General features: G+C 40.6%; 1 protein-coding gene across 1 annotated transcript; it reads right to left on the reverse strand.

Moving 5' to 3' along the window:
- Positions 1-309: 309 nt before the first annotated feature.
- On the reverse strand, positions 310-14,702 carry LOC119005623 (integrin-linked protein kinase). Its single transcript, XM_037073409.1, has 13 exons — positions 14,547-14,702; positions 12,657-12,903; positions 6,512-6,677; positions 5,253-5,348; positions 5,078-5,174; positions 4,898-4,981; positions 4,594-4,679; positions 4,382-4,491; positions 4,047-4,174; positions 3,737-3,858; positions 3,521-3,620; positions 1,918-2,048; positions 310-1,776 (listed from the first exon to the last, which is right to left on the reverse strand). Exons 2-13 carry the CDS (start codon positions 12,743-12,745, stop codon positions 1,627-1,629), a joined length of 1,359 nt encoding a protein of 452 aa, XP_036929304.1. The 5' UTR covers positions 12,746-12,903; positions 14,547-14,702; the 3' UTR covers positions 310-1,626.
- Between the last annotated feature and the right edge of the window lie 762 nt (positions 14,703-15,464).

The raw sequence follows: 15,464 nt of genomic DNA on the forward strand, positions 1-15,464 counted from the left end.
TTTATAATTCAGGTATTTTAGTTATTGCATGTTGCTATCAGTCAGTGATTGCACGACCACCAGACATCTTTTAAACTTCACATGAAAAATTAATGCCTTTTTGTTGATATTTTTAAGTCTTTCTTCTCTACAAGTAAATCACAAAAGCACTGTTTAACACCGAGCAACATATCAGCAGTTAAATGACACTGGCCTGATATAATTGTGTCTTTGTCATCCCAATTGAATATAATGACTTGTAGAGTTTATGCTTTTCTCAATGACCCAATAATGTCCACCCCCCACCATAAATTCACACATTCAACTTGGCCATATTTGTCCTTTTTAATATACTTATATATAAATACATACATTTGTATAAGTCATTCTTGATTTTGGCTTCAACCTGTGATTCAGCACAAATAAGCAAGCTGGTGGAGGCACAGAAACGTTGCAGGTAGAAGAAACAACCCATGAGATTGACATAAAGTCAGAAGTCAACTGGATAAACTATCTTTATCAAAAAGATAAAAATAAGTGAGGAAACAATGACAGTTTGTTGGATATTAATACCAACCCTCTTAAGTCCCTTCTGTTGGCAGCAGCTTCAGATGTAGCCATGAACGTGTGAGAAAAAGCAGTCCCCATGCTCGACAAGATAACAAATATAACTGTACATTTGATATCTGTGAATAAATTACAGTCTGGGCTGCAGTATTCATTCCTAACTCTACAAGGTATTACATGTTGGATTATGTAGTTTGACAGTATTCAACATGGGAGTAACACTTGAGAGAGAGACTTTGTTGAACAGTACAGCTAACAGAGTTCAAATCATAATTAACGGTATGTTTTAGAAGCGAAAATAAACTAGATTACAGTAATACATTTGAGTAATCTAGTTACATTACATCGTCAGATTTAACAACACAAAATCGGCAAATGCAATGATCAACTCCGAAATGATTGCTGCAGCGAAGAAGAGTTTCAATGGCCAGTTTATGTTAATGTCAGCAGGATGAACAGGATAACAATCAGGGACCGATGCTCAAGACAGGTCAAGTTCTACACATCACTACTGAGCCAAGCCGAATGGTACAACACTGCAAGGTACTCTCATTGGAAACGCTCATTCAAATACGTTTTCTTGCATGATTAAATGCTTGGTTTTCAGACACTGGCCATGCTTGCCCAGAAAATGTTACCTTTTCCCCACAAGACAAGCTTTATGTAATTTCTTTAATTAGGAGCCATCATCATGATTCCTTTTTGACAGTGAGCCCACTCCAGATACAAAATAAGGCCTTAAATCCACTGAAGCAAAGCAGCAGACTGTCATGCTGACCTCCACAGGTTATTCAGTCTCAAAGATTGTACTCAGTCCATGTGATTATAGCTTGCAGAGACAATATCAGCGGATCCGTGATGCATAAAGACACAAATAAAAACTTGATATCACATTGAAAAAAAAGAGAAACATAACAATATAAAAGAAGTGACTGCTGCTGGATTTGTCTCAGAAGCAGAAGCTACAGGAGCGTTGAATGCAGCGGCAGAGTGAGAGTTTAAGGCAATACTGGTAAGCACCACACCACCATTCGGGGCAAGATATCCTGTTCAGCAGAGGAGGAGGGTAGAGGAGGATTTTCACTTGTCCTGCATCTTTTCCAGAATTGGCACTATCATGTCGAATTTAGGCCTCTTTGCTGGGTCTTCGTTCATGCATATCTTCATGAGCTTGCAAATGTGGGGTGAAATGCCGGGGGGGATGGTGGGCCTCAAACCCTCCAAGGCGACCTGAGAGGCAAAACAGACGGACATTTGTTACAGTAGAAAAGACATTCCTGAATGCATCAAACCCATGACTAATCGCTGACTTTGCCAGCAAGCATTTGCTACTCAGTTGTAATCTAATGAGCCAAAGATAGCTCTGCTAACCTTCATGCCGATTTCCATGTTGGACAGATCAGCATACGGCACTTCCCTGGTCACCAGCTCCCACAGCAGGATGGCGAAGCTCCACATGTCTGCTGACCGACGGTTGATCTCTTCTGGCTTCTTCTGCAGGGCTGGAAATAGCAACAAGTGTAAACAAACACAACAGGTACTGCCGCTCTGTGCCTTCTGCAAAAAGCACTACCACTAACACAAACAACAACTTGTTAGATACAAAGATGCAAAGAAACAGTGAATATTAACTTGAAATGCAGGATTTCTAATATATTTAATTTAACTAGATGAACAGTTTTGTTGATAACAGTGCTTCATAACCACTGTAGAGTCCTGTAGGCTCTATGTGGCTCCATGGAAAATAAATAACATAAATAGGGAAAAAGTAAAGGACATAACTTTGATATAATTATTTTCTGTTTTTTGTTCTTTCTAAGAAGCAATTGAAACCTTGTATTATAATGTTATATTATTATGTTTATTAATAGTTTTATTATTATGTAGTTCATTTCACTACACACATAAGAAATGGACAGAAAAATCTGAGTCAAATCTGAATGGGGAGCAAAGGTAACAGACAGGCAGAATAAATCTTTTTCTGTTTCTCTCCGTCAGTATATTTACTAAAATTCACTTTTACAACATAAGCCGGTGCTATGAGTTAACATTATTCTGTGGTGATAAAGGCTTGGCAACAAAAGCAAAGTTATCAAAGCAATGATCAATAAACCCTCCCCTGCAAAACTGTGTGGGGTGGAACTAGAGCTGTCATACAGAAGTACTCCAGATATCCCTCTTTAATAAATCTGATGTTCTTCTGTATATCACATGATAAAAATAGAGGTCTGACTCTAAAGGAGAGATACAATTATATTGTCCCAGCAATCCCAGTGATTGACAGACCTCAGTGTCTCTGAAACCAAATCAAATCTTAAGCTTCTTTTCCCAAGTGACTCTTCCAATATCTGACACACTGAACAAAAAGTACTTGTTTAAAAATAAATCATGACATGCAGCTTCTGCTGTTACTTCCATCCCAAATATAATGTCTGTAATATGATTTATGAAAGATGAAAGTTTAGTACATGTATTACTTAAATATGAAAAACAAAAGTGTATCTATCTTACTCTACATGTTTACCACTCACTGCTCTATAACTGTAATTTAAATACTACAAAGACATCCTTGTTGAAGATTTGAAGGCATTTTGAAACTCACTTCAGCTAAACCTGTGCTCACTACCTACACTCACTACTCACTGTACGGATCACTGTATGGTTGTTTCTATGGTAACAGGCTGCAACATATTTTCTGTATCCCACACGGTCACCGCAATCACGCTTCATATACGACTTAAAATGTTTTCTGTGGGTTGCTGTTTGAAGCACTGCTGCAAACCTCCCGTTTATTTTCACATAATCAGTTTATGTTTCCAACTTGTTCTGCTTTCACTGTATCTCAAAGGGGAAATCAGCCGCAGATTACATTTAGTTCTGAGAAAGTCTAGAGTTCCCTGCATCCATCATTCACGCCCCAGCTTGAGTGGCTCCAGCTGTCACTTTAGATCTGTGTTATATGAGTGATGCCTACCCTCAGGGGCTACCCATGCAGGCGAGTACATCCTGCCAGGACACTGGAAGGAGAACTTGACGTCTGCCATGCTGATCCTGGCTGTCATATCTTCATCTATCTGTGGAAACAAGGAACAGTGACTGAGATGTCACTTTACATCACTTCTTTCGCTAGGTTTTTGGGGGAAAACTATCTCCTTTGAAATGTATGATCCTGAAAACAGCTTCCTCTTACCATGACACTCTTGCTGTTGAGATAGTGGCGAGGGATCATCGGTTCCAGTGTGTGTAAGAAGGCCATTCCACAAGCAATGTCCAGGGCAAACTTCACCGCCTGCGTCTGGTCCACAACAAAGTCTGACAGCAGGATAAGTGACAAATCATGACAGGTTTCATCACAAAACAGGTTCAGAGATAATTGCTACTGTACTTAAAGTGATAGCAACATAATGACAAATGTGTAAGTGCAATAAATCACAAATCCCTGCAAACCACCAACAAATGGTGACAAGTGCGGACTTTGTGACCAGAGCATAAGTACTCACTGGTGCCTTCATGCAGCACGTTGTAGAGGGAGCCATAAGGCATCCAGTGTGTGATGATGATGGGGTGAGGGGCGGGAGGAGACTGACATGCTCCCAACATGGGTAGGACATTCGGGTGTGAAAATATCCTGGGATGGAGCCCAAGAAGGAAGGACAGGGGAGAGACAGACAGACAGACAGACAAAAAGAGGCAAACCCAGAGAGGATTTGACATAAACAGACGGCTTGTGTGAGATGCAAAAAGAAATAATACATAAAGTTTGGAAACAGACAAATGAGTGAACACGACAGCACAGAACATAGAGGCCTTGGATAAGTCAGGATTCAAAGCAAACCTGAGTTTGGGATATTCCTCGTTGAAGTCTCTGCTTTTCCTTGTGGTCCAGTCGCGAACTTTTAGCACCTTAACAACGATTTCATTTCCTTGCCAGCGCCCTTGCCACAGCTACACATGAAAAATACACACAGAGAAATAGAAATGAGTGCTGTTATCTGATAATCAGCAGCTCTACAATAAAATAAAATAGGAAACAAGAATGTAAAGTACCTCTCCAGACTGGTTCTCATTTATTTTAGCCAGAAGAGAGAGCTGTTTGTAGTCAATGCCTGCAAGTTTGTTCAAAGTGCCATTTCCTAAAAGATTGGGACAAATTTAAGTTAGAGCTCGGACAAAAGCTACACTGTTCATGTGAAATTCAGCACAACGCTTTGCAGACGGAAACATTTCAAAACACCACATTAAGACCGGTTTGGAGACCAGCATGGAACATTTTTCCCTTTCATGCATCGCTTTGACCAACTAATGGAAACTGGTCAGCTAATAAACCAGTTTATGCGTTTGTGGAACTCACGGGGTCGAGTTCTGGTGGTGCCTTTCCAGAATGTGTCTTTGAAGGGGATTTTAGTCAAGTTCTGTCCCATTTTCTCTGCTTTGTCTGCGTGTGGAAGGAGAGAAGAATGCAATGAGAAAACTGATCACAAAGCCAATCAAAAAGGCATCTGGATCTGTTAAAATGAGGGGGTCAGGATACCTCTGAGCAGTTCACGCAGGTGAGGTTTGCCTTTGTCAAGCGGAGTTTCCCCATATTTGTTGCAGATGCTCACCTGAGCCCCATTAGTCACGAGATCCTGAGAAAAAGGGAAGAGTTTACTTTGATGGGAACTACATATAAAATCAGAAAAGTCTCCACCAGGGGGCACACTTACCTCAGCCACTTGGTCTTGGCCCCAGAAGCAGGCATAATGCAGTGGTGTGTTCCCGTGTTCATTGGCTGCATTTGTATCTGCTTTGCACTGGATCAGCTAAAAGTGAAAGCCAAAAACAAAGGATTATATAAAAAACAAGGCTGGTCACATCATGTTTGGGCTGTATACAGGGCTAGTGTTAATGCTGCCAACAGAAATCATGGAGTTTCATCTCGCCTGTGGACACATACCAGAGGTACTGAGACATGCCTAACATTAAATTCAATAGCTGCCTGGCGGCCATTCTAAATCAGACACCCCGGAGCAGAAGCCTCACATTATGCCATATGGTACACAGACTATATAAACTCGACAATCTGACAAGTCATGTTGTGTTCTGCTTTTTTACCCACAAGCCCTGCTGTTTTACAAAACCTAAGAAAATAATTTTGGGGCCACATGGAGCTCAACACTCTGCACGTTGCAACCCTTACAAAGCCTTTAAACAGGACATGCAGTACACCCATGTGATGTATCTTAAAGGCTGATGTAGAATAAGGCAGTTGAGTTTTTATGTTGCATAGGAGCGCTATACATGAGGGAATCCCTATACTGCTGGTTGCATTATATTGTGTGCAAACTGTGCCTTTAAATGTCCATCAGCCATATATTCATCCTGTTATTTAAATGGTCACTTATACTGCCCCCCCCCATGTATTAAGAAAAAATACTACTTCTTTTGCATCATAAATGGCTTGTTCTACCCCAAAAAACTGCAGTCTTAAGCACGTTTTGTAATCATACTTGCACCACTGAAACATAAAATTTCCCCTTGACACTGACAAATTGCTTTCCTCCAGTTTAAGATGGCTGCTAGTGGAACTGCAAGAACAGACAAGACTTTTGTCTTTATAATTGCTGTTCAGATGACATCATTTCAGGTTTCATAATATCTTGCCTGTATGAAGCAAACTTGAAGAGACATTGTTTTACACAGGGAGATTTGCCTGCAGAGGAGAGACCGAGGTCAATTTAACAGCTCTGGCATCAGTTTTTAACTTGATTTCTAGGGAGAATGAGTTTTTAATTTGGCATTTTATAAGATTTATTCTGACAAACAGACCATTGAGAGAGAGTCAGCCATGATCTAATGTCAAGGAGGTAGCTCATATTCTTATAATCGTCACAAGAAGTTCTACTGTTGTGTTACAGGATGACCAAAGGAACCAGGAAGTAACCTTTTTTAGCAGCACTGTGTGAATGCCCCAATGCTACCATACCTTTCCCACAATGTCGCGATGTCCATGGCTGGCAGCCAGGTGCAGAGGTGTGTCATCGCCACGGTTCATGACGTTAATGCGAGCCCCTCTCATGATGAGCATGTCCACCACACTGGAGCGGCCCTCCCTGCAGGCCCAGTGGAGAGGGCTGAAGCCGTGGTCATCTCTACAGGGAGAGAGGAACAGTCATATTCAGCAAAGGTTCCACAAAAACCTTCAGCAAAGCAAGGACTCTGAATAAATGCTACACAGGCAGGAAAAGTGTATAACTCGAGGGAGAAAAAGTAAAACATCTTCAGCCCCTTGGCTATACACACCAAGTTTGTCTCTGTGGTTTACTTGGCTCAAGGCCAAGAGATACAGACTGCGACTGTTTTTTGGAGCATATGTGTTTTTCTTTGACAATCCAAATACCATTATACAAAAAAAGACAACAAGTGTGCATTCCTGAGAAGAAAAAAAACCCATGCACTGTACACAGACCAAGTGTATCCCCGCTGTGATGTCAGACATTGGTTTGTGGACTACTAGCCTCAGGTTTGGCATTACGGTCATCAACAACTTGTTTTTTAGGAAACCAGAATTGTGGAGCTGGGGATGATCTTGATTACATCTGACAGAGAACCCATTCTACATCCTGGTAGCGAGGTAGGCATACCCTGCTTCAGCGTCATTTTTACTGTGAATGGGACCATAACGTACAAAATGATCATCATGCTTTGTTGATGAAGACTTGAAACTAGCAATTAAGACTTTAAACTCGGGGGGGAAACTGTTTACTGAAGTAGTTAATCAAAAAAGTATGGTCGTTTTCTCATAAGCTTCTGTACAGTTGGAATTATTTTTGCAACCAGTGGGGTTGTCCCCTGCTGGCTATTAGAAAGAATGTAGATTTAAGGCTCTGGGTTTCACTTTTCTGACTCAGCTCCATCAGTTATTTTGACTTACAATGACACATTCATTTGGCAATTACAGTTTTAAAACTGTCAAGTTTCCATTATCCAGTAATTACCATTTATTTACCAAGACAATGTGTCCAACAAATGTCATACTGTGGTCCCTCTGAATTGTTTTTAAGCTTAAACATGATCATACCAGACTGGAATTTCACTCCTGGACCCTGATATTTTTCCCTGATTTTACCGTTAGTAACATTTCTCAGTATGATTCAATAAAATTTAACAGTGCTGCAAATTAAAGCCACTAAAACTGACACAAAGTTGAATCGACACCTCTCTGAAACAGTCAACAAAAGCTGAATGTTGATGTTACTGTAGGTTGAATGTTCTGCAGTATTTTTTATAACCTGGCAACTGTAGCTACAACATTTAGTTGCTTTAGGCTATTCAGCATAATGAGTAATGTGGGTGTTTGTATTTCTGTCATCTTCCTCTTAAAAAGGGAAGTTGATGCAACTCAGACTCAAACAACACCTAATAGGCCTCTGGCACCCATCATTCCTCTTTGTCTCTGTGACACTGGCAGCAACACATGTAGGACAGTGGCCTCGATTACATGGCAGGATGACTGATGAGCAAACCTCCTCAGAGAAGAAGAGATAAAGACTGAGAGATTAAGACGCAGTGAGAGCTGAGTGACAGAGAGTCAATCAGGAAAAAAAAACAGTGGGCTGAGCCTTCGCTGCAGCCCTTATAAGGTCCAGAGAGACACGCATACACTACAGCTGCTGTGTGTGATTGTGTCATTCTTCATTTCCCTCCGCCTGGCCGTGGGCACCGCCTCCTCTAATGCAAAGTTTCCTCCCTCGTTTGAGTCCCTCCTCTCCCTCGTCTGAGTCCCTCCACTCCCTCATCCTCCAATTCACAGTTCCACTCATACAGCTGGACTGTGCTGATGATATATTCCACTTTCCACAGACTTGTATTTTCCATGTGGGCTTCACTGTCTGTGTCAAAACACAGCACAATTCTCCAGATAATAAAGTTATGCACTTGTTCTGAAATTAAGAGTGGGCTGCCAGCATAATAATGGGATCTGAGAACTGAGGGAGTATTATGAATCTGCAGGAATCTGAACCCTCTGCCCGGCCCGCCATCAATTCGCTGGCTTGTATTCACACATCCTGCAGAGCTCAGCTCAAAACAGCATCAACAGCCCCACAGAGACCCTCAGTCCCACAACACACACATCTATGTGTGCATCTGGGTGCCTGCCACAGGCTCACCAGATCTGATCGGACTGCAATTTCCTCTAAGACTAAAGGCTGAATCCTACAAGCTAATTAGCCAGAGTTTATGAGAGAGGAACTCCCCACAGGCTCACCCTCATGATTTTATTAGTTTTCTGTGTTAAGCTCGAGTCTGTTTAGGGGAGGAAGTGGAGTTAGGAAGCTGATTGTGTAATTCAAAAGCAACAATGCGCACACAAACTGAGTGAATTAATTTCCAACCTGCCGATAATCTGTATCTTACATTATTTGCAAATAATTACGGCTGAAACAAGTAATCGATTCATCAACACCATAATACATTCAATAATAATAATAATAATAATAATAATAATAATAATAATAATAATAATAATAATAATAATAATAATAACAACAACAACTTTTACATGTACTGTTCAGCCCCAATAAGTAATTGACTGACTTAGTTTAAACAACTCAAATGTACAACCTCCACATTAAGCAAGACTCAGCCCTTTGGTTTGTGTGTGTATTTCTATTCGGGGCCCCTTTTTATAGGATAGATTTTCCCTGTAAGCTAGTTTCATCCCCACAACCCATAGGCACTCGAGTGCCAGGGTTTTCTCCTGCTCGCCCCCTCCACACTGGCTGCGGTAATTTATTTCAGGCACTTCCACCTGCCAACAGTGCTCAGTTTGGCAGACGGAAAAGCCAGAGGAAGAGCCCCTGTCTGCACCCTCTATGTCTCTGGCCCTACATCCCCACCAGGTCACATAACAGGCCTCAGATTAGGGAAAGACAAATTCACAGAAACATCCAACAAATGAAAAGAACATCAAAGAAGCAGAATTCATTGGTTTCCAGAGACTTTAAGTGTTGAGTGATACTGTACTTCTGCAGTTTACACTGGACAAACAAACATTTGAAGGTTTTCTTTGCCCCCTTTTTCTTTCACCTCACGAAAAGTTCATGAAACTGTTTATGCCCTCTAAAATGTTGAACAAACAGTACATAAGAGGAGCATTTATGGCACTAAGAGCAAGAAATCACCAGCGATTTGGCAAATGATTTCATTGGCATAATTCACGATCCTCGATTTGTTATTAAATCTGTACCGGTGCACCTCCAATAACCCATTCTTATACTGCTGACACTGGCTTTTCTGACACTACTGCAACCTGCTTCAACTAGCCTCTACACCACTGTCTGCTTGCAACATTAACCACTGCAGAGCAACAGGCTCATAATGCTGCTGTCCCCACCACAGAGGATAAATATAAAATCAGTAGTGACACTGTGGAAAAACAAGGAGCCTCAACATCAACAACTTTGTAAAATAAGTGAGACACAATCATGAGTGAAAAGTTTAAAGTTCTGCTCAAACTGTTTTTTGCAAACGTACAGGGATTCTTTTGATGTGAATTCTGATGAGGCTTCATACAGATAACCATCAAAGCCATGATTACATATTCATATGTCAAGGAAAAGATAAGAGATTCAAACTCAGTCGTCTGTTTGAGACAAAACACAACAGATGGGACGCAGCGAGGAATGGATGTCAGCACACGGCCTCATAATAACTGGCAGAGAATTGGAGGACAACAGTTAATTAATGTATATTGAGACAATTATCAGCTAATTTAGTTACTGAAAACAGTTACCAGTTGCATCTCTCGGCTAATCTATTATCAAAATATAACTTGAATTTTGAAAAAGAAAAAAAAAGTCCTAAAATTGTTCCAAACCACAGATTACTCTCTGCACTAAATTTCAACACGAAACTATTACTTGTACTAAGCTTATGCACCAGCCAGCACAGTGCCAGTGTAACACATGTACAGAGAAGACCAGAGATGACGATTTTATTGTAAATGTTTAGGAGAATTTGTTTCAAACTTTGCAATTAACTCTTCTAAACTTGGAGGAAATGTTGAGGGGAAATGAGTGGAGTTATCTGCTGTAATGCCACTGGGAGATGGATACCGGAAACCCTGGCATGGAGGAGGGGAAGGTGATGTGCTCTGCTGAAGCTTACTGTGCAATTCACTGTTGAAAAATGCACTATTTGGCCCCACACACACTCACACACAAAGATTCCCTGTCTCGTCACACATAACTCTTCCAGTCAGGCCCCACTACAATAATCCCCTCCCCCTCGCTCTTGGTATTTGGTAGGTGGTAGATGGTTCCCTGGAGGCCCGTGTGTTATTCCTTGTAAGGAGATTCAACATTCCACTACTACTCTTAGTCTGGGCGTTACATCAGTGTAAACACACCATCATCCACATGCAAACTGCTGGGCTGAGATATATCAGTTGTACTGAAATATAGGTAGGTTCTGTATGGAAATAAAAAGGCAAGAATAAAGTGTGTTTCACCCACTGGGTGAGATATATGGTCTGGAAAAGGGAACCTGACATGCAATCAGCTAATGGAGGGGGGCATGCATCCACTAGGACTAAATGTAATCATACAGTCTTATGACAATGGGAAAATTTAAATAAAAGCATAAGCAGCTCAGACTTGAAGTCAATTTGGAGTGAACAGTTTCTCTCTTCATTACGGTACAAATGGTTAAGCTAAGAATCTTGTGTGAGCCAACTTCCTTGTATCATTTCTTGCATGTTATTGCACTATAAAAACTACTCTATAAATGTACAAGTTCCTGGTATATCTTTGCAGCAATAATCCAAAATAAGACATTGCTGACCAGATAACATCAATTTCCTCTTTCAAACCAAATGAACAGACAGGTCTGATTCCTCAGAAGGAAATTAAACGATTCAATGTTTTCATATCTTCCCTCGTTCAATAGTGTCATTGTACAATGACAAATAAATTAGCTTGTCATTATCAATCACACTGTTACATGGTTAGACTGACTAGTCTGGATGTCATCAGTCAGACCTCATAAACAAAACCATGAATCAAATTCTTCCCATCATAACAGGTAACATTAGAGGCTGGAACATCACTAGTTAACCATTTTAACTTCAATTTTTCTTACAGTAATGAAGGAAAATGGGGTTTTCCAGTTTTAGAAAACTACTGTTTTCTTTGAATTGTCCAGAACTTGCCAACAATTTTCTTTGCAAATCCTGTGCTCAACCTTGTGACCATAAATGTACTGAAACACAAGACAAAAAAGGTAAACAGTCATCATAATTAAATGGATTAATTCATTCTCTTGAAAACAAACATTGGCAGTCTAAATCTGGGACAGAAATGTCCAAAAGAGAAGCTCCTCGGGTGGTGAACACAGCTTCACTGGCAGCCTCTGCCGAGATTTACTTTGCAGTGTCAGCTGAGGATACAGAAGCAGCTCAGCACTGACTGATGATGTGCAACTATCAGACAGATATTTTGTATAATAAACATGTCAAATCTTACAGAAGCCTGCAGTACTCTCATTATTCATGTCCTCTCTAAATTTAATTGCAGAAACAAATGCAAGCGTGACTAACTCTGCCATCACAGTAGGTTTCCTGTCCAACATCTTGCTTTTGAATTGCTCTGCTGGCATTCTGGACATAAACACGGGTCCACAAGGAAATGGGTTCAATCGCAGGCCATGATCTCGCTGGGGACTGAAAAGGCGGGCTTTCGTTCTGCACCAGAAATGTGCCTTGAACCTTGCTTTGTGCCTTGCAACATTTTAAGTTGGAGACACTACAGTTCGACTATTTCCTTGAGATTCTGATTCATGTTATCTGCCATCAAAAAATCATGTTGTGGCAAGTCTCAGGCAGAAGTACAATTCAGCAAAATGACTTGTTGACTGAAGAATGAAGACAGAGAAGAGCAAAGCTTGTATTTGTGTAACTTTTTGATGATACTTCAGTTTAAAACTCAGTCATGGTCAGTGTAATATCATTACTGACTAATGGCATCAAAAAGTGGGGATTTTTGCACCTTTACCCAGGCAACTTAAAACACAACCTGGACACCAGTATCATCCTGCTGACGAGAAAATGAAACAAATAAACCATGGCTCACCCTTGATTGAGGTCATTCTCTGTATTGTCCAACCACAGGCGTACTGCTACAGCATTGCCTTCCCGGCACTGTGTGAAGATGTCATCCATTTCAGCTGTTGTATTCTTCTTCTCTTAAGGGGCTGCAGAAGTAAACTGGGACCGATGAGAGAGGCGACCCGAGGGGTTCAGCAGAGTCCTGGCCAGCATCAGTTCCTCATTTGGGACAATGAGGGACGCGATCAGGGAGGCTCAGTGGCGCTCAACGCCTGGAAAATGGTACAGAAAAGGGGGAGGATCCTCTGTTAACACATTTTTCAATCAGTTTGGCCTCTATCCCAGGCAGGTAAAGCCTCTCTCATCATATTCTGCTGTACAAACCTCAACAGGAGAAGAATAAGCAACCAAGGAACTTGGTGCTGAGTAATCTTATCCGCCTCAGTAACACTGGGTGTGTATGAAGTTTACGCTATTGTGACTCACAACACTTGGCTGTGAATCGCACCCAGCAGACCAGGCTAGATAAATAATCCTTACTAACTCTTTCGATAAACAATTCATCTGTTTGAGCTTTTTTTTTTTTTAAACTCAGATTTAAGCTTCTTAATTGTGAATGTTTCCTCCATGTTTCTCTAACTAAGTATCTCTGAGTTATGGGCAAAACGAACATCATCTTTTTTCACTGATTTCTAACATTTTATAGACCAAAACACCAATCAATTAATCAAGAACTTAATCTATAGATTAATCGACAGTGAAAATAATCTTTTGTCTAAGTTCTATCAATACTAAATTTCTGTACTTCTTTATTTTTTCCTTCAGTGATTAAATGAAATATATCAGCAATTTCAGTCACCTATCAGTGAAATAAGAAAAAGAAAACCACACATTATGCACTAACATCCTCTCAGTTCTGATGATTTACAGCTTTTCTCTGTCATATATGACATGTTTAACTGATAGTAAATTTGGGTCATTGATCAGACAAAACAAGCCATTTGAAGATGTCAGCAGGTTCTTAGATATCAAATCCGACATTTTACACATAAAAAACAAAAACAAAAACACAATCAGTAGATTAATGTGATAATGACATTCATTGTTATGTGAGCCCTAATTTGATAATCAAGATGTAAGACACAATTTCATTAAAAACAGTTGATTCAGGAACACAATGTTCATATGAGTATATGACTCGTTGGCTGAATAAAAAGCAGAATGCAAGTCTTTATTGATAGCAACATGTTATGACTGGGTTAACAAATGTAGCATGACACCTAGCAAAGACCTGGGATTAAAATCTTGACTTTACATTAAGGTAACTATTATCATGCATGAAAGAAAACACTGCAAACTCACTGTCTAAATAAACCAAGCACTCATAATGAGAAAGATTAGGCAGATGATGACTGAAACTGCAGCTTAAGTTTAAATACATCCGGACCTGTAGGTTGACTCTGTAATTCAGCAGGATTTGCTCATGTAGTTAACATAAACACTGCAACAATCCGGTGTGACAGTTGTGACTTCACCGTTAACTGTTCACAGCCTCCACAGCAGTCTGACTAGCTGCGCTGCTATCCGGCTAACACATGAGAACAGTTAGCTCGTTTAAGTTAGCTAGCAGGTGATCCCTTCCACTTCTCTCTGGCTGTGCTATCGCGTTCTTCCATTTACACCAAATTAACTCGAAGTGGCTCAATTAGCTTCACACATTAGCTAGCATCCTCTGGTTGACCAAATGACACACAGGCAGGTTTGGCTAACAAGCTAACCAACTTGCCCCCCAACCCCAACCCCCCTTGACGTCGCGGACTGCCTCCGTTTCTCTCATTTGACGCTGACTTCACTGAGATGGACGCTGGTAAAACACAATGTCGAGGTTTGACAATAAATACGCCGATGAACCTACCAGGTGTGTCGGCCTGCTGTGGCGTGATGCAGTTTAGAGAGAGCAGAAGTTATTAGCAACGTTGTGTTGTGTCCTGGGGTTTGAGTGCTGTGGGTCGTCCACACCCTCACCGCCCGCCGTACGTACGTGGTGGTAACGTGTAGTGGAGGGAGAGAAGCGCCCCGCCCCCTACAGGCCGTGGAGAGAACTGCAGGAAGTCAGATATTCACAGCCTCAGGTCACAGTTTTTTTTATATTACAGTTATTTGCATGTCGTCACACATCTCTTATAGCATTATGATAATACGTCCTGTTATATTATATGCCATCTCTCACTGGACCATCCCACAGAGTCTCTTAGCAGCTTTGGCTCGAGTATGCAACTAGGGATATTTTTTCTATCTTGTCATTTCTGTACAGCTCTCCCGACTTTATTTATCAATCATCCCACACATCCCACATGTCTGTGTTTGTTTATATTGTTTGTACTGTGTATATATAATAGTCAACGTTTGCTTATTGTTTATTGTCTTCAGGGCATGCACCTCACCCACCAAGACAAATTCCTCGTTGGTGTAAAATCTTTCTTGGCAATAAATCTGTTTCTGATTCTGATCTAGTCCTACAAAACAGATCTATCTATAATGCTTGTTAGTTTGTATTTTAAAGTTTGTTAAAACATTAAAACTGTATCCCCAGTGGTGAAGTATTTTTAGCCTTTACAGATACTTTGTTACAAGTAAAAGTCCTACATTGACAAAGTATGTGAGTATAATCATGAAAATGTAGTAAAAATTTCAAAAGTAAAACTTGTGCAGAAACAATGCCCCAGTGAATGTCATACTGTTTTGTCATTAGATTATTATTACACTTGCACAGGTGCATAAACAGTTTTGTTGATGCTGATTGAGTTAAAGCTTATTATTTGAGCTATTCTGT

The sequence above is a fragment of the Acanthopagrus latus genome, chromosome 2, assembly GCF_904848185.1.
Source record: "Acanthopagrus latus isolate v.2019 chromosome 2, fAcaLat1.1, whole genome shotgun sequence".
Classification (NCBI taxonomy): Eukaryota; Metazoa; Chordata; class Actinopteri; order Spariformes; family Sparidae; genus Acanthopagrus; species Acanthopagrus latus.